A 17,573-nucleotide genomic window follows, 5' to 3' on the forward strand; every position below is an offset into this window, starting at 1 on the left:
ATGTATGTATTTGAAAGAACAGAGAAGCAGGGTGGGAGAGAGAGAGAAGGAGAGAAGGGGAAGTCGCTAATATCTGGGGCTCCAGCGGCCGCGCAACTCGCGCCCTAATCGAACTCTACAAGTCGCTTATTCTCCATCCCCACTCCCCACACCTAGCCCCTCCTTCGGTAGGCAACCCGTACTCGAGAGGTCTCCCTTTCGCTCACTCATGCTTGCTCTTTTCACGAGAGAAGTATTGAAGTACTCCCGTCCACTGTATCCAAGATCAAATAGCACTTTATGCAACGTGAAATTAGAATTGCTTTGCGCTGTCGGTTTATCGTTCCACAGCGCGCAGCAACCACCGTCTTTTGTCTCGATACGTTCTTTTTTTTTTAATGAACCAAGCAGTCGAGCCAATCGTATCACAAACACGAAATAACAATAACACGTGCATTCGCGCGCATGTGCTTTATAATTAAGATCAAAATAAATCCACTATGTCGCGATGTGCTCTAAACTTGTATAATTTAGAATTTCTACCTTTCTTATTGATTACTTGCATGTTCATAAATAATTATAATCAAGTTTTTTTGACTGGTTGTAATTACCGGTAACCTTATAGATCATTTTCGAGCGTGCTACTATTTATAAAATTTTGGTCTAAACATATACTATTTATTAGATATTTGAAGAACACTTACCCCTGAATCTATTCCTTGAGTATTTGGTGTTGTTGATCGTTGTTGCAAGTTGTGGAAACTCTGTACACAGTAAAATAACTTTTTATATATTACATAGATATATTTATTTTTCTGACTTCAAAACTTTCTAGTTCCCTATTTTAAGTTTGTCTTTTCCACTAATAACATAATGGCCTAATAATTTACATATATATACAAATAAAATAAGAAAACAAAAGATTGACTTTATGACTCTTGTTTACATGCCCAAATGGTCGTTTCTTATGTCATTAATGACATTCATTAACATGCTAGAAACATAAAAAATACATTTTTTGTCTACACAGCTTACTTGAGATTGGCCAGTTGACTGTGGTTGTGGAGATGCAGAAGGTGGTGGTGCTGGAGATTGTGAAAGAGCACGTTGTGGTGATTGATTTGAAGGATTAGCTTGATTAGCTGGAGGTGGTGGTGGATTTGGCGGTCCACCTTGATTCCATCCTCTTTGCTCTGTGTATAGACTGGAAGGATGACTGGTTTGTGTTGTATATGAATTTAGCTGTAAGACACAAGTTAATTAGTATCAATGATTACTTAATTGAATAAACTTTAGAATCATTATAATACATACCTGATGGTGACTATATGGTGCATGAGGTCTTGCAGGAGAAGAATAACGTTGTGTATATTGTTGATATGGCATAGGAGTTGGAGAACTTGGCCCTCCAGGCCCTGCATGTAATCTTGGTGACCCCTATTCATCATATGGTGCATTTAATTACATGATTATCAACAAGATAATAAAAGTTACATTTTATAAAGAACAAACATACATACATCAATAAAAGCAATGATCTAAAGCTACAACTAAACCAAAAACTGAACTCATCTCAAAAAAGTTTCTGTACAATTACCAAACAAAGATTCTTATACTCACCGTCTGTGGAGGCCGTTGGCCAGGTTGTGGATAAACTGGAGGAACAACTGGAGGTCGCTGAATGGGCCATGGTTGTTGATAGGGCTCTGGTCCCATACCAGGATAGTTTCCATGAAATCGGTGCACAGGTGTAGATGCTTGAAGTAACTGATTTAACGTAGGAGTAGGACCAGTAGCTTGTGATATACTTTGTCCCGATAGAAACCTTGGTTGTCCTGGAAAACTGCTTGGTGTAGCCCCTACATATGCCAATCGTGATTCAATCTTGGAGGCTGCATAATGCTCTTCCATCTCAGCCCGATGAACTCTTTCACTTTCATGTATTAAGTGTTTACCATGATAATCCAACTGTTTCCCTGGAAAGTCTCCATGCTTTCCCACATACTCTGGTACCTGCTTGCCTGGATAATCAGTCAACGACTTGGAGGGAAATTCGTTTGATTTGTTGGTATACTCCTCCGGGTAATCACGTATAACGTTCGACGTGAACGGATGTCCGGGATGGTTCGGATGCCCGGGCGCGTCGAGAGGCTCTTGCTTGCCGATAGATTCTTGGGGAGCCTGTCCAGCCTCTCTGGGTGATTTTACCTCACCGGCAGTGTGTCCACCAATGTCCTCGCGGTATTGACTCATCTCGAAACCCGTGTCCCCGCCGCGATTCACATATTTAAGCAGCTGGGCCGCGCCCCGGGGCACTTTATCACCCGGCTCTGGATCCAGCTGCTGCTTCGTATTAACACTCGCACTATTCCCACCGACTTGCGGACGTTTCTGTGCACATTTCACGGACTCGTTCAGCTTCACATCGTTTTGTTGGCTCTCGGCTTGCGTCGCAGCCATGTTCTCTCCTCACGGAGCCATCGTCGTCTCATAAACTGGCCAATCGCGGGACCTCGTGTGTCTCGCGTACTATGTACTCGAAATCGAAATCCTTTTCAGTTGAATCTCTCCTATCGTACTTAACTCTTTCCACCACATCCTCAGTCAGACTAGCGAGGACTAAGCACCGTACTAACAATTTTTGCTTCCTGCCGTTTTCAAAGTAGAAGGAACCAAAAAAAAAACTCATACACGAACGTCAAAAGCAGCGTCGCATGTATTACGCCATCTTGCGGCTGTATCACGAACCAGTCGCGTTCAATTCTTGTCCACAATCGGCGACTTTTCGCAAAAATGAGTATCATTGACTTTCCTTCGAATTATAATTTACACTTCTGCCTCTAATGAAAATTCTCCTGTATTTTGTAATATCTGAGATATCAAACGAAATGCGCTCATTTTTAACTTTCATTTTCAAAGATTGATCGTTTCTTTCATGTAATACAGCAATATGTATTCGAATGAATATATTAATGCAATTCAATCGTTGAAATTATTAGATGGTATTAATTCTGTTACATGTTTATGTTTTAGAGTTAGAATAGCAAAAGATATTGAAACGCAGTAAACGATTATCATAATAATACATGATTAATGTTGTCAATACTACACGCTTACCTTTTTTTTATTTTTCGTGAAATTTATAAAAAGCATGATAGAAATCGGTTATAATGTAATTATCTGATTTTAATGTGTGATTCCATGCATAAGATATTTATTTTAGCGCAAGCGCACAAAATATACTACACACGAGAGATTTAGATGCAGTTGCTCTCTTTTTTAGTATTTATTCTAAATTTTTATACGAGGAAAAATTAAATAAAAATTTATTTAATTTGCTTCCATCTTCGTGTTCTGTAAATATAATTGACCTGAGTTTTAATATTTAACTAACTTAAAAATAGCTGTATAAAATAGAAAGCATATATAATGCTATATAACTCTTTAATATGGATTTTCTCAAATATTAACTTCAGAAATTAAAATATTACTGAAAAATACTAAAATATTGTCATTAATAAAAAGTAATTGAAGTTAGCAATTTTTTTAATAATTGTATTAATACTATATTTCATAACTTTATAGAATATTGCTGTAATTCTTTAAAAATATTATATAAAAAGAATTGAATTAAGAAAGTATAATGTAAAACAGATATCTAAAAGATAAACTTGAAAAATAATGTGTATTTATATTATATATACAAATGTCAAATGAGTGATAATATGGCGCTTACTGTAGTTTACTACAGGTAATAAGTGATACATGGTGTAATGTTAGTTATAAAAAAATTTATACAAAATTACGATAAGAGTAAGATTGTAAATGTAAAACATAAATCCATGGATATTATATGATTGTTTAGTATCAATAATTCTGCACGTACTCTTATCGCGTACATGTGTCATTATGTACATACTATACGGAGTAGAAAAAAGTCCCGCGGAAGGAATGCGGATTTAATTGGGCAGAGTGGATGCAATGTTCACACGCATTTTCGGTTCTAGCGTACTATTGGCTGAAACGGTCACACACACCAATCGGATCGCGTGACCCCTCTTGCCCCTGTGCCGTCCCGCGAGATTTCTTTCTATCCCCGCACTGTATGCTAGTTGGTATTTCAATCCTACGTGGCAATATTCATCACTAATGATTGTTTGCATCTCTACTTCTTCGTGTCACGATGTAAATATGAGGTATGCATTTTATGTATACTTATTAAGTACTTAAGAAGGAAAACAAACTTCTTAAATAAATTACTTAATGACGGTGTGATAAAATTTGTACACACATGTGTTTTTGATTACATTTCCGTAGATCTTGCTGTATTTCCACAAAGTTACTCGTTAATCTATTTTGCGAACTGATTTACTCATACGGAACGATTTTTATTTAATAAAGGCATCGATTTTCACATAAGTGTGTATTAATCTGAATGTAATTAAACAATGCATGGAATTGCATTTTTTTGTAACATCTTATTTGAAAAAATTGAAACTTCTTTTAAATGTCATTGTTCTCCAATTTGATGGATAACATTTTTTCAGATTTAAATCTATTTATGAATGTGAGTTGCCATGAACAGATTTTAACTGAAGTGGGTAATGCAACCAAAAAGGAAAAAATCAGGAATAATGAGAGCTGTAATTCTTGTTGGAGGATATGGAACCAGATTAAGACCACTTACATTAAGTCGACCAAAACCATTGGTTGAATTTGCTAATAAACCAATGCTTCTTCATCAAATAGAAGCTCTAGTATGTTATAATATCTCTGTGACAGATTTTCTCTTTATAATTTTATAATTAATTGAATAAATTTCACTTCAGGTAGCAACAAATGTAACAGAAGTAATATTAGCAGTATCTTACCGTGCAGAGGAAATGGAAAGAGATTTGGGTGCAGAAGCTAGGAAGTTAGGAGTACGTTTAATTTTTTCACATGAAACAGAACCTCTTGGTACTGCAGGACCGCTTGCACTTGTACGTGATCTATTGGATTCAGGAGATGAGCCATTCTTTGTCTTGAATTCTGATATTATTTGTGATTTTCCCTTCAAACAACTTTTGGAGTTTCATAAAAGCCATGGTAGGGAGGGCACTATAATTGTAACTAAAGTGGAAGAACCATCGAAATATGGTGTAGTTGTTTATGGAGAAGATGGAAAAATACAAAGTTTTGTAGAGAGGTATTGTCTCTTTAATACTGAATTCAGAAGCTTATTAATTTTTAAATATTTAGTCACATTGTTCACTAAAATTTTTCAGGCATGTACATTTTTAACCCAAGTATCTTAAAAAGAATAGAATTGAAGCCTACAAGTATAGAAAAAGAAGTGTTCCCATACATGGCTCAGGATGAAGAATTATACGCAATGGAACTGACAGGATTTTGGATGGATGTAGGACAACCAAAAGATTTCCTAAAAGGTATGCGTTTATAATATGGAATCAAACATGTTTTTAAATGGCTCTTTTATGTTCTGCTTGTACAGGAATGAGTATGTACCTGACATTTCTAAGGCAGAAGTTTCCGGAAAAGTTATACGCCGGTCCAGGAGTGGTGGGAAATGTTTTAGTAGATGAAACGGCCAAGATCGGAAAAGATTGTAGGATAGGGCCTAATGTTACAATAGGTCCTGGTGTTGTGTTATTTGACGGATGTTGCATTAAACGGAGCACTGTTCTTAAAGAAGCTGTAATAAAAGAGCATGCATGGCTAGATGGGTAAATTTTAAAACAATCTTTCTTCTTAACTAATTGATAAAAAGCCATCATTACACGATACAATGTGATATGTTATAACAGGTGCATCGTAGGATGGAGAAGTGTTGTGGGACGTTGGGTACGAATGGAAGGTATAACAGTACTTGGTGAAGATGTCATTGTTAAAGATGAATTATATATAAACGGAGGCCAAGTTTTACCTCACAAGAATATTTCCAGTTCTGTGCCGGAACCGCAAATAATCATGTGACCAAAGACAATACTATTAAAATACACACGATGCGTAATATGAGTGACTAAATTGCGAAATATTCTATAAATAAAAAGTTTTTATCAGCTTTTTAACTGTATGTAAATTAATATTCAATATACAGTTGTTTGTATCATTTTTACATTTACAATTCAAATGAGCTTTATTGGTAGTCCTCGTACTACTATTGCAGCCGCGGTCATATACTGAGAACAGACATCTTTGGATTTTGCTACTGCTCTTAACATCTCAGGTTCTATAGGCACATTTTCAGTGCCTTTCTGTGGATTTTTGAGAAATTCTAATAGTCGAAATTTGAAAGAAAAAAGAAAACATCATGAAGCAATAAAATCACTAAAGAAAAAATGAAGAAAATGAAAATGTTTCGTAATTTTTCATACTAACTTAAAGTACCCGCACACCACATATTAATATCGACATCTGCCCACGATCTATTTATTGGCGATGGAATCCAATTACTAATGAAATTTGTCGTCATTCTATCAATATCAGCATCTGTAACTTCCCATAACATACCGAGTACGCAAGGACTACGAAAAGTAAAGAATTTAGTTCCTACTTATTTTATAATTTAATCGAGAATATTTGTAAAATTTTAGTTTTACCTGCTAGCTATTAAATACTGGTTTGAGACTCCATATGGTGGATAACGTCCTCCTACTGTAAGCAATTTTACGCTACTACAACCAAACAGTAAAACAATTGATTTCACTCTAAGTCTTTCAATTTGTTCTCCTGGTAAATATTGTATTCCATTGCCATGACCATTATACCTATAAAAACAATATACTATAAACATTATACGGATAACGAAACAATATGTAAAATAGTCGTACATTAATATATCACGATTAACTAATGCATCTTCGAAAGCTTCTTCTTGTGGTTCAACATTGTACCAACTTCTCCAATGTGGCAACCAATATTCAATAAACAATCTCATACGTTTTTCCATTTTAGCTAAGTTACCCGAAGGATTAACTATACATGTGCCCATATCTTTTCTTGTTCTAATTATTTTACAGCCTTTCTCCATTGTATTTTCATGTTCTTTAAATAAAGCATATGCAATATGCAGTGATGGAAAACGAGTAATTGGATGGCACTTTAAAATTTCCATAGATTCAAAAGGTATATAGTCCATATGCTATAAAGTATAGTGAAACATACATTAAATTGTAAATCTTACACTATATTTTAAAACAAATGAAATTTCAAGCTTACTTCATCAATGATCAAAACTAATGTTTTTCTAGTTGCTTCTTTTAATTCTTCTATACAAGGCAGTTTTCCAAGTATGGACAATATTATATTGTCTGCAAGTTTGTCATTATCAGAAAGTACATACTTTACAGCACGTGCTATTTCTTCTCTTGTAAGAAAACATGCTGCTAGTGCTACTTTTTTTAACAACCATTTAGATCTCTTTGATATGTTTCGTCTGTAATATGTATGACTTAATAGAACACATGGATTAGAAAAAGTAAAATAGTTGCTCAACTAAATATTACTTACGATTTTTTGTCATCAGATATTAGTTTCTCAATCATTTGTACAATATTTGCTGTTAAATCATATTTGTTTATTGGATCTGCCATAAATAAGACTCTCCACTCTCGCAGCCATGTATATTCTAATGCTTGAATAGCAGTCTTAAAAAAAAAATGTATATCTATATACACACACACACACACGCGCGTGCACATATACATGCATACATACATAAAAATATTAAATTTATTAATATTATACTTATTGTTTAAATACCTTCATACTTATATTTTGCCTTTCTCTCATTTTCCAATATAATTCATTATTTGTGTAAGTAGCTTCAAGTTCTGACCTATTATTAGAAAGTAACTTTTGAATTTCATAACAAATATCATATGAAGATTGTAACTTAGGTTTTGGTAATGTTATACACAAAGGTTCCATTTCTTCAGCTCCTGTTGGTAGTATGGTAATATGTATCTCATGCATTGCATCTGATGTAGTTTTGCTATATTCAGAAATATTTGGAGACTTGTACTGACTGGTAATTTGAATCATGTACCATTCTATACACAAGAAATTATGTAGAAGTTATTAATATGTTCATTGGTATTTAAATATTTTATTTATCTTATTTCACCTTTGGGCAAATCAAAAAGTTTTGTTTTTAAATTATCAATGCTATTTGTGTCATTTATATTGAATCCAACATAAGAGGATTTAAGTCCATAAGTTTGTTGTGTATTTAAAATTGATTCACGCATTTCTGTTTTCACAGATCTATGCAATATTTGTTGACGAAGTATCACAGCATGTGACTCAATTAAGTGACATATAGCTTTAAGTTCATCACCAATCTATAAGTAAAATTTATGAATCAGTTAAAAAATTACTAATATCATATTGTTTGGGTAACTGTTAATGTATTATGAAAACTTGATAGATCAACAATACCTTTAAATAAGAAAATGCCAGCATTTTATGAAGATTTGCATATTCGACGCTTCCTATATTACATCGTATATCTGACAGTAATGTCTCAATGTCACTTTTCACATTTTCTATAGAATTAGTTTCAACCTTATCTAACGTTTCTTCACGTTTACCATTGTTCGAATGACACTCGTGAAAAATTTGAAATATTTCTTCTATATTAATAGACATATTTCACTTTCTACACGATTATCTTTTCACACTTCTACATTTCACAGTATCAATTATTTGATAACTGTTGTTTTAAGTGATTTAAATTCAAATGTAGCTAACACAATAATCAGGTTAGAAAGAAAAAACTTTACGATACAGGAAAAATTAATTATACATTTTAATATTAAATATTTGTATATCTCATCTTGTACTAGTAAAAACACTAAGTTTAATGTATTTTTTCTTTATAGAAATAAAGAAATTCACGTTCTGTAAATTCAGGATGAAGGCAACAAAGCACCAGCAAGAAATTTAAATGTCAGATGGCGTTTGAAACTGATTTGATTACGAATCTGACAAGACATGATTATTATGTTAATGTATTTTTACGTTTTTTATTTATTATTATTGCATCAGTTGTACAAAATTAATGTAAACATATAATGTCAAAATACATGAATTTTGTTATAGTCTCGTCGTGTACATAAATTTTCGAAGTTTATAACACAGCCACATATTTTTTAAACTAACCTAAAAATATGTAGAATTCTTAAAAATTTATGTAAATACAACTGCAATAAATAGGAATAACATTCGTATATTTCTAAATCCCTGATATAAAATTTATACAAGAATATTAACAATTTTTAAATCTAAGCTTTATCATTGAATCACAGAAAATTTAAAAATACATCTTTATGATGATCTGTATAGTGCACTATTCTAACACGTAAGGACCTTCGAACGATTGCCCTTTTACGTGACTCAAATTTTCTCCCGCATATGATAGTAAGGGAGATACTTCTACATCGTTTGTCACAGACGTCGCTCCAGCGTTTAACAACCATTTCTTATGGAGTTTAAGTACATCATTTCGCGCTGTGCTTGGGCAGTCTTCACCAGCGAAGTCAGCATTCTTAACGGGACTGAAATCTTCCTCGCGAATTCCTTCCCAAACTGTTAGCTGGTTGGCAAATTTAAACACATCGAATACGAATTTTTCAATTTTAATACCGTTTGGAGACGTGGGTACATTTCTATTCCCATCCTCGTCAATATATGGAATCTTCTTTTTAGCAACATGAAGCTCCATTTTTTTCTCGTGAACGTTAGCAACGGCACGTAGAAAATCTACAGTGAAGTAGTGATTACATATATTTGCAGCATTGTAAATTAATTTTCCATCATCAGAACGCAATTCAGTTGCCTCCTTTGAAATTTCACTGTACTCAACAACCTGATAAATACCATCAACCTATAATAACATTAATGGTATAAATATTAATAAAATAAAATGTTACAAATGACTATTGTGTTTTATAAACATACTTTACACACAACTCCTACTGCTTCATTTGGCGAAGATTTTTCTACAACTTTAACTCCACAATCAGTAGAGGAAGATAAGCAATATCCTAGAAAAATGGGATCTGCTACTCTTATCAAAATATTATCAACTGAATGAACATGGACACTACGAGTTCCACGTTGTATCATGTCATCCAATATTTTTTGTGTCATCAAAGCTCGGTATAATCCTCCATTTCCATCAGGTGCTTTAGAAAGCCTGTATTTCTCATCCAAAATGATTTTTCCATCTAAAGTAAAACATGGAAGCATGCCTTGCTTGAAAGCTTTAACATTCTTTTCCTTTAGATTAAAATAGTTATATTTTTGCAAGAAATCAACAGTTGTATCGTGCGTGGCTTCACTGGTTAAAATATACCTAACAAAATAAGGTTTACTTAAAATATGGACTTTTATATACTTTATAAACTATTAAATTTATACAAAGAATACATATGTACCAAGTAATCTCTCCTGCTTTACCACATTCTTCCTTTGCTATATCTTGTAAACGAAGTATTCTCTCTGCTTGCAATTGAAACAGACTTTTGCCAGAGGGCAATCCAACATTGTACATACCCTTAGGATAAGAGACACCCAATCTGGTTCCTTGACCACCAGCCATTAATAACACAGCTACTCTGCCATTTGCTATTTCTTCCAAGCCTAATTTTTTATATATCTTCAATTGATCCTTATCCGCTGTCTTGACAGATGCAATATTATCTTTAGGAATAGGAGACACTCTATCATCTAATATATTTTGATGCATATTGGAAAAAGTATACATTGTTCTCTCAAAATATGATGTCACTTCTATAACATGTAATTCAGATATATCTTGACAAAGCTGTTCTCTTTCCTTGTCAGACAACTGATCCCAGAATTTTAACAGATGATCCTGACCGCACTCGACCAGTCTTTTTTTGAGAGATTCCATATTTGCACCCTTTCACGTTTGGTAGACGCGTATGTACTAGCAACGAGGATACTTTGTTATCGTAAGGCTGTTATCATTAATACCGGACAGACTGAATGATAAGTGACTGTATTATGTTTTTACTCAGACACAAATGGGAACAAATTAAAAGCGAGTCAAGCAACAGGTGGTTAAGTTGGTCTCATAGGTTTGTAACCTAATACAATTCATAGGTAGCGGGATACGCCTTCACTTTCACGATTCCACGTAGCACGTTCAGCTCGATTTCTCTTATCGACCCCTCTCTCCCTTCCAGCCACTCGGGCAATTCTCCTTTTCTTTTCCAGCATATTTTGTTTTTACGAACGTACACCGGCCGTGAAAGATCATGTTTTTTTACCTCTCGGCTCGATCGACGCAAAGACCGTAACTTTTTCGCACGGCACGCCTATTGCTAGCTTCTGTACCAGTATTATCGATAAGACAGGAGTTCGAGAGAAACTAAAAATACCCACCTTACCAAAGACCACTATGAAAATGATTTTGTAATATTAATACGAGATGAGAATGAAAAGTGAAAGGAGGAATTGAGACGAGCATGCAATCTTGCAATCTGGCCATATAAAACTAAAATATTTAGGGGCATGGCACTTACGATGGTAACATGGAGATTCATTTTAGAAAAACGATGTCATTGTATCTATTTTTATATATTCCTAATTAAGAATATTTGAATTTAAAGTATTGTGTAAAAAAAAAGGACTTTTACAATTTATTGATATTAGATTTGTAAACTTTAATTATTGATTTGTTTGTTTGGGTGTAACCTTCCGTGGAATTAAAAGGATTCACAGTTAGTCATAATGTACGACCTCGAAGATAATAAATCAAAAAAAGAAAATATATAATAGAAATTTTTCAAAATAATATAAATTTTTTTGTTGATCAGTTGATCACTGATTACCGGCATGCGCATGTGTACATAAGAAATAAAATTGTTTAAAAGTGCACTATTTATCTTACAAAATATTAAAATATGTTAGTAGCAAGTTTTTCCTTTACATACCCATAATTTTATCTTAATAACCTCACAGGTATGAAAAAACTGTACATTTAAAAAATAATCTCGATTCGTATTGTACTATTCCTCTATTAGAAATTATCAACAATATTTAAGAATCATCTTGCATTTAATTTAATGAAATTTACATTGAATTGAGTTATTTATGGATTTGTATTACAATAATCTCCTCGTGTCGTATTCAGTTATAATTGTATTGTACGCGAATACATATTAATAGAAAGTCGAAATTATCCTCATTATAGTACGAATTTAGAGTTAGGTAGCCATGTTTCAAGTGATATAAAATTTTCAAATATATTGCCAATCAGGTATTAGTAATAGATCGCAACATACGGTGGCGCTTCAAATTCTCTGTCAGACCTCAATGCATACAGAAGTAATCTCAATATTTCGTTTAAGTTACATGCGTGTTTGCTTGTGACTTACAAAGAGACATCATGCCGTACCTGCCTAAATAACGTTTTCGGTAATGCCGTAGCAATATTAAAACTGTAAGAATAAGTTATGTGTAGTGATGTGATATGTCTGCGCGTTCATGATAAAGTACTGGCCCTTTGTAAATGTATTTCGGTGAGTTACATTTATACTTGGCCTCAAGTTACACTCTTTTGATATTGCTGATTCGAAGGATTTCTTGAAAAAATTCGTCATCAATTGTCATGCAGACTGCAAGCCCAATTAGTGCATTTGTCGTGACAACTGTCGGATGCTATCATACGAATATTAACTTTCTTATAAATCAACAAATTTCAGCGATAGGTTTAGTCTGGCTTTTGAACATATCACAATTTTATTCGTATGCTATTATTTTTCTAGCATCTATCTTTTTCACTTTTATTTATGATTTTGATAGGTTAGGAGGAACGTCCTTGAGTCTCTTTATTTCAGTAATATATCAGTCATATTATTCATTCAACTGTTACTTTTTCTTTATTAATTAATTTTAGACAAAGATTAGAGGCCCATAGAATGTTTTCTTCACTGTGTTTTATATTTTTTAGAAGAATTTTGTAAAAAGAATGATGTTATAATACCTTCTGAGGAATATAAAACAATGTTCTTGATTGTTCCTAAAATATGACAGAAAAAATTTTATTGCTCCAATAAGAAAACTTTTAGTAAGCATTGTTGTAGTACGTGAAACTTTTAGACACAGGAAAATTGTTTTTTTCAAAAGGTAACATTTATTAATTTCAGGTGCCAGGTGCATAAAAAGCAGCTGGCAAAATGGGCAAGTTGTTGTCAAAGATCTTTGGCAACAAGGAGATGCGAATTCTCATGTTAGGATTGGATGCTGCTGGGAAAACTAGTATCCTTCACATATATTATCTTTGTATAAAATTTTGTAAAAGAAATTTTTAGAATTATGTTGTTTGTGTCAGTAATATTTCCTTAATTACATATCAGCAATACTATATAAACTTAAATTAGGACAGTCTGTAACAACTATACCAACTGTAGGATTCAATGTAGAAACAGTTACCTATAAAAATGTTAAGTTCAATGTTTGGGTAAGCAATGAAAATTTATGTTTTTTTCAATATAACATTAAAAATGTTCATAACATTTAGTAAATGAAATGTCTTTATTGTAGGATGTTGGTGGACAAGATAAAATACGTCCACTTTGGCGTCATTATTATACTGGAACACAAGGACTTATTTTTGTAGTAGATTGTGCTGACAGAGATCGAATAGATGAAGCACGCCAGGAGCTCCATCGAATTATAAATGATAGAGAAATGCGTGATGCTATTATTTTAATTTTTGCAAATAAACAAGATCTTCCAGATGGTAACAAAAATCATATATTTTTTTTTTATTATTTACAATCTATGCATTACATCATATACATACAAATTCTTATATTTTCCAGCAATGAAACCACATGAAATACAAGAAAAATTGGGTTTAACTAGGATACGAGACAGGAATTGGTATGTTCAACCATCATGTGCCACAACTGGGGATGGGCTTTACGAAGGCCTTACATGGTTGACCAGTAATCATAAATTATGAACAAATATTTATTTTTCATCGATTAGCCACATACCAAGAATGTACGTTTGCTTTGTATTTTCATTTTTATTTATCATGTAGAGGCTCTATAACAACTGATAATGATCATTAAGATCCATGAGAGAGAGAGAGAGAGAGAGAGATATCACTTCGGACGTACGACAGCAAACGCAAAGCAACCATTAATATCAGATGGTGCGTTTCAGTAATATTAATACTACATAAATAGAAATTTATCAAAGTACCAAAAGATATAGACTTTGTTACTAACTGTTTACTAAAGTGCGTGAAAATAGTTAATACAACATTATTGATTAGACTATCACGTTCAGCATTTTACTGTAATTTATATATAAATATATAAATATTCGCGTGCGTATCGCATTAATGGGATACTAACTTGTAAGAAAATACAAAAGTTGTAAGAGCTACTTATGATATTACACGGGATGCATTCACAAAAATATTTAACTTTGTAATTTGAAATGATCATTTATACAATGATTAATGTAAAGTATTTCGTCCATGAATAATGGACGTAAAATTCATTCTTCTGGTTGTTGTCGATGCTACATGATAATATGTATCACACATAATATTCATATATATAACGCTACTGATATGTGTGAGTAAACATTCAAAGCACTTACATTAATGACTTTATAGAGCACGAAAATATTCATTGATAAATTTTCGCTATCAACCTTATTCTTTAAAAATGTTTTCGCGATTTCATTTGATTTTTCTTTTTTGACAAATGTCTTCCAGGTTGAGTAACATTTTTTATGCATCAGTCGATTGGTCTTTTTAGTCCAAAAACAAACTTCTGATAGTGTTGTTGCATATATTGTTTTGTGCTTCATTTCAATTGAAATGCATTAAATGTATGAACGTACACTTATATATACCTATAAATGGGGTTGTTCTGTACGCACAAATGGCAAGCCACACAAGGTTTGATAATACGAGCTCAAACAAACAAAAAAGAAAGAAAATATGAACAATGTTACTCGATAATGGTAACAGCATTGAATCTGCCAACATTTTCTACAAGTTAAGTGATCGGATTACGCAAAACTAGAATTAGGTCACAGGGAAAAGTCAGACAATGCTTTGTGTGCGTCCCATTTCGTTTATTTTTTATAATAAAGTATAGAATAAGAATGATAAACATATTTATCGATAGTCGCTACTAATTCAACCGAAAAATTTCATCGTTATTCGATTCTTTCTTTTATCTTCTTCTACGAACTTCATGTCTGCATAGCGATTAAAATGGAGTAACAGTGATATGTTGCTTGTTTGCTCTGCGTTTCTATAACATTTTATTTGCATTCCATGATTATATTAAGGTACTAGGATTTTAACAAATTGTATTATTTTACATGAACCAGAGAGTAATGATTATACAGATATAAGTTCGTCAGATTCTTTTTCTCGGCATCCGTACCATTAATGTTAAGTGTTATATTTGATGATAACTAATGTGCAAAGTAAAATTAGCTCATATTTAGGAGCCGTGCACAGGCTTTGGAAAAAGAAAATAATAGTCTGTTTCTGGGATGTGTGTGCTAGTATTGAGCAGTGCTCTATGGCTATATACATATATGTATTTATGCTCATTATTAATTTCATTCATATAAAAAGGAAAAGGTTATGATGTGTCATATATTTGTTTCCCTTTGTTAGTGTAATTGTAAAAAGAAAGGTAACAGCTGTAACGTAACTTTGTTAGATAATAATTATTGTTAACAAAAAAAAACGCGTTTTAGAATTATGAAGGAATTTATAGATTTTGGCAATAAACTTCATTCGAATCAATTGTATTAATTATAATTACGAATTAAAATTAAAAATTCTTTTTAACCATAGAATACAGATTTTATTAGTAAATATCCAAAGCCTGAAATAAAATGAATCCTACGAAAGAAATGATACATAATTTGAAGCAGATATTATTAGTATAATTTTCTTAAATAACGAAGTGAACTTCATTGAATAGCAATATACATATATTTATTCATTCTCTGCTCAGTCTGAAATAGCAAAACTATTTACAGTCAAAATACCGATCTTACTTTTAAAAAAGGAAGAGAGAGAAAAAAACGAGACGTATGCGTGATTTCATTATTGTTAGAGAATATATGTTTTAACGCAGTACTAATAATTATAATATTGTCAAACAGACATTTATTGTCAAAGTAAGCATTTGATATCATCATATTCACTGTTCAGTTCATACAAATGCGTATCTTCTATATTTTCCAACGATTTGTTTTTGACAGGGGCCATTCAGAATGCAGGGCTCGATATAAAACGCTTTGGAGTAAGGAAGAAATTGGTTACTTCAGTAATAAGGTTCAATCAGCGTTTCTTAATATTTATACTCTATGGATCGTGATATTTCGTTTTATGGAAACTAGCAAAAACAAAGAAACATCAAGAACTGTATTTAATGTTGCAATTTAAAAAAAAAAACGAACACGTACATACTCTTAGAAAGTACTAGACTGTTTGTTTGCGGATAACAAATTTTATTTAATAGTATACGGTCCATAAAGTTAAAAAGAAATTGGGAAACGCTGACTTATACTATTAGCCAAAGAATTCTCAATGCACCGATATCAATCGATTTCACGATTAAACATTGTCAGTGAAGGTATCTTTCAGTAATCTTTTCATATTTAAAATAACGTGGCACGAAATGATGCATCGTATATAATCGATCATTTTATATAAATTTTTGAACTTTCAGGAGTTAACAGCTTAAAAAATAATGAAAATAATACGTACTCCGAAACAAGTTGAACGTTACAATACTTTTATGAATAGTAACTAAAGGTGCAATAGAATTTTTTGGTTTTTAGTACAAGTAAATTATATAAATAAACAATATGTGTAATACTACAATGAATATTATATAGATAAATAACAGTAATTTTTACAAAATTGGAAACCGATGAACCCGGAATAAATATGTACTTGTATATTATTATTTGTATAATAAAGACACCTTTAAATTATAAAAGCATTTTGTGAAATATAAAATACATATTCGAACAAAAAAAATATATATATATAATTGCATCATGAAAATATTAAACCATAATCGCTTAATGAAAGTGGTACTTTTTACATAAAGCTATTTAAAGAATATTTTCAATCATTATATCTTATATCATGAAAAGAGATATCAAAATGAAATAAAATTATTTACGTTTTACTTGTTTTATAATGTGCAGACTGAAAGCATAAGATATCATGAAATTTTTTTATAGAGATTCTCCTCATTAGACCTGTTTCTTAATTGAGGGGGTTAAAGTCATAGTGGTGTAAATCACAATTTCTTTATTCTGAGAAACAGAGAATGTTATTAGAAATGATAAAATAAATTCTACAGCACCAAATTTGGTACTGTATTGTATTCAATATTACCAGAAAGCTTATCCCAATTATGATTTACTTCACTTGTCTTTTTAACAGTTTGGCATTGTGTAGGTTGCATTTCAGTACTTAGGTCCAAATTTTCGGAAATGCGACTTACTCTACTATGACTTTAACCCCCTCAATTAATGTCGCTAGGTTCTTCATT

At 32.3% G+C, this 17,573-nt stretch overlaps 5 protein-coding genes across 8 annotated transcripts in view; 2 read left to right on the forward strand and 3 right to left on the reverse strand.

Annotated features, from left to right (window-relative positions):
* Positions 1-2,661, reverse strand: part of LOC108575254 (trithorax group protein osa) — a 15,588-nt gene extending 12,927 nt beyond the window's left edge. Inside the window, 4 exon segments of the mRNA XM_017938000.1 lie at positions 684-743; positions 1,015-1,221; positions 1,294-1,416; positions 1,600-2,661. Of these exon segments, the coding sequence (XP_017793489.1) occupies positions 684-743; positions 1,015-1,221; positions 1,294-1,416; positions 1,600-2,439 (1,230 nt within the window). The 5' untranslated portion in view covers positions 2,440-2,661.
* A 1,427-nt stretch (positions 2,662-4,088) lies between these two features.
* On the forward strand, positions 4,089-6,048 carry LOC108575251 (mannose-1-phosphate guanyltransferase beta). The gene is given in 6 exon segments (XM_017937994.1): positions 4,089-4,175; positions 4,527-4,740; positions 4,813-5,167; positions 5,221-5,408; positions 5,474-5,705; positions 5,787-6,048. Coding segments are annotated over 5 exon segments (1,101 nt in total). The 5' UTR covers positions 4,089-4,175; positions 4,527-4,583; the 3' UTR covers positions 5,956-6,048.
* On the forward strand, positions 4,508-16,598 carry LOC108575252 (ADP-ribosylation factor 6). Of its 4 annotated transcripts, XM_017937997.1 has the most exons (6): positions 12,319-12,533; positions 13,161-13,272; positions 13,371-13,474; positions 13,558-13,756; positions 13,839-14,022; positions 16,267-16,598. In XM_017937997.1, exons 2-5 carry the CDS (start codon positions 13,191-13,193, stop codon positions 13,979-13,981), a joined length of 528 nt encoding a protein of 175 aa, XP_017793486.1. In that variant the 5' UTR covers positions 12,319-12,533; positions 13,161-13,190; the 3' UTR covers positions 13,982-14,022; positions 16,267-16,598. The 4 variants fall into 4 exon arrangements, with proteins under 4 accessions (XP_017793487.1, XP_017793486.1, XP_017793484.1 ...); XM_017937998.1 differs by lacking the exons at positions 12,319-12,533; positions 16,267-16,598 and adding an exon at positions 4,508-4,546 and having other exon boundaries at positions 13,212-13,272; positions 13,839-14,141; XM_017937995.1 differs by lacking the exon at positions 16,267-16,598 and having other exon boundaries at positions 13,839-14,141.
* On the reverse strand, positions 6,083-8,631 carry LOC108575249 (separin). The gene is made up of 9 exons (XM_017937992.1): positions 8,422-8,631; positions 8,108-8,324; positions 7,744-8,033; positions 7,492-7,628; positions 7,201-7,417; positions 6,813-7,123; positions 6,582-6,749; positions 6,361-6,506; positions 6,083-6,256 (listed from the first exon to the last, which is right to left on the reverse strand). Exons 1-9 carry the CDS (start codon positions 8,629-8,631, stop codon positions 6,108-6,110), a joined length of 1,845 nt encoding a protein of 614 aa, XP_017793481.1. The 3' UTR covers positions 6,083-6,107.
* On the reverse strand, positions 9,332-12,003 carry LOC108575250 (UDP-N-acetylhexosamine pyrophosphorylase). The gene is made up of 4 exons (XM_017937993.1): positions 11,946-12,003; positions 10,422-10,936; positions 9,943-10,339; positions 9,332-9,868 (listed from the first exon to the last, which is right to left on the reverse strand). Exons 2-4 carry the CDS (start codon positions 10,898-10,900, stop codon positions 9,332-9,334), a joined length of 1,413 nt encoding a protein of 470 aa, XP_017793482.1. The 5' UTR covers positions 10,901-10,936; positions 11,946-12,003.
* Positions 16,599-17,573: the final 975 nt, after the last annotated feature.

Source organism: Habropoda laboriosa, unplaced genomic scaffold (genome assembly GCF_001263275.1).
Source record: "Habropoda laboriosa isolate 0110345459 unplaced genomic scaffold, ASM126327v1 scaffold207, whole genome shotgun sequence".
Classification (NCBI taxonomy): domain Eukaryota; kingdom Metazoa; phylum Arthropoda; class Insecta; order Hymenoptera; family Apidae; genus Habropoda; species Habropoda laboriosa.

Excerpts from the sequence above, each read along its gene's own strand:
- LOC108575250 (XM_017937993.1), bottom strand. The coding sequence starts at position 10,900 with ATGGAATCTCTCAAAAAAAGACTGGTCGAGTGCGGTCAGGATCATCTG. Across the intron at positions 10,340-10,421 it reads AAAGCAGGAGAGATTACTTG|GTATATTTTAACCAGTGAAG; the intron begins GTACATATGTAT and ends TTATTTTGTTAG. Across the intron at positions 9,869-9,942 it reads CAGTAGGAGTTGTGTGTAAA|GTTGATGGTATTTATCAGGT; the intron begins GTATGTTTATAA and ends ATGTTATTATAG.
- LOC108575249 (XM_017937992.1), bottom strand. The coding sequence starts at position 8,631 with ATGTCTATTAATATAGAAGAAATATTTCAAATTTTTCACGAGTGTCAT. Across the intron at positions 7,124-7,200 it reads TAGTTTTGATCATTGATGAA|CATATGGACTATATACCTTT; the intron begins GTAAGCTTGAAA and ends TATACTTTATAG. Across the intron at positions 6,750-6,812 it reads GTTAATCGTGATATATTAAT|GTATAATGGTCATGGCAATG; the intron begins GTACGACTATTT and ends TTGTTTTTATAG.
- LOC108575252 (XM_017937998.1), top strand. The coding sequence starts at position 4,508 with ATGGATAACATTTTTTCAGATTTAAATCTATTTATGAAT. Across the intron at positions 4,547-13,211 it reads ATTTAAATCTATTTATGAAT|ATCTTTGGCAACAAGGAGAT; the intron begins GTGAGTTGCCAT and ends TTGTTGTCAAAG. Across the intron at positions 13,757-13,838 it reads TAAACAAGATCTTCCAGATG|CAATGAAACCACATGAAATA; the intron begins GTAACAAAAATC and ends TATATTTTCCAG.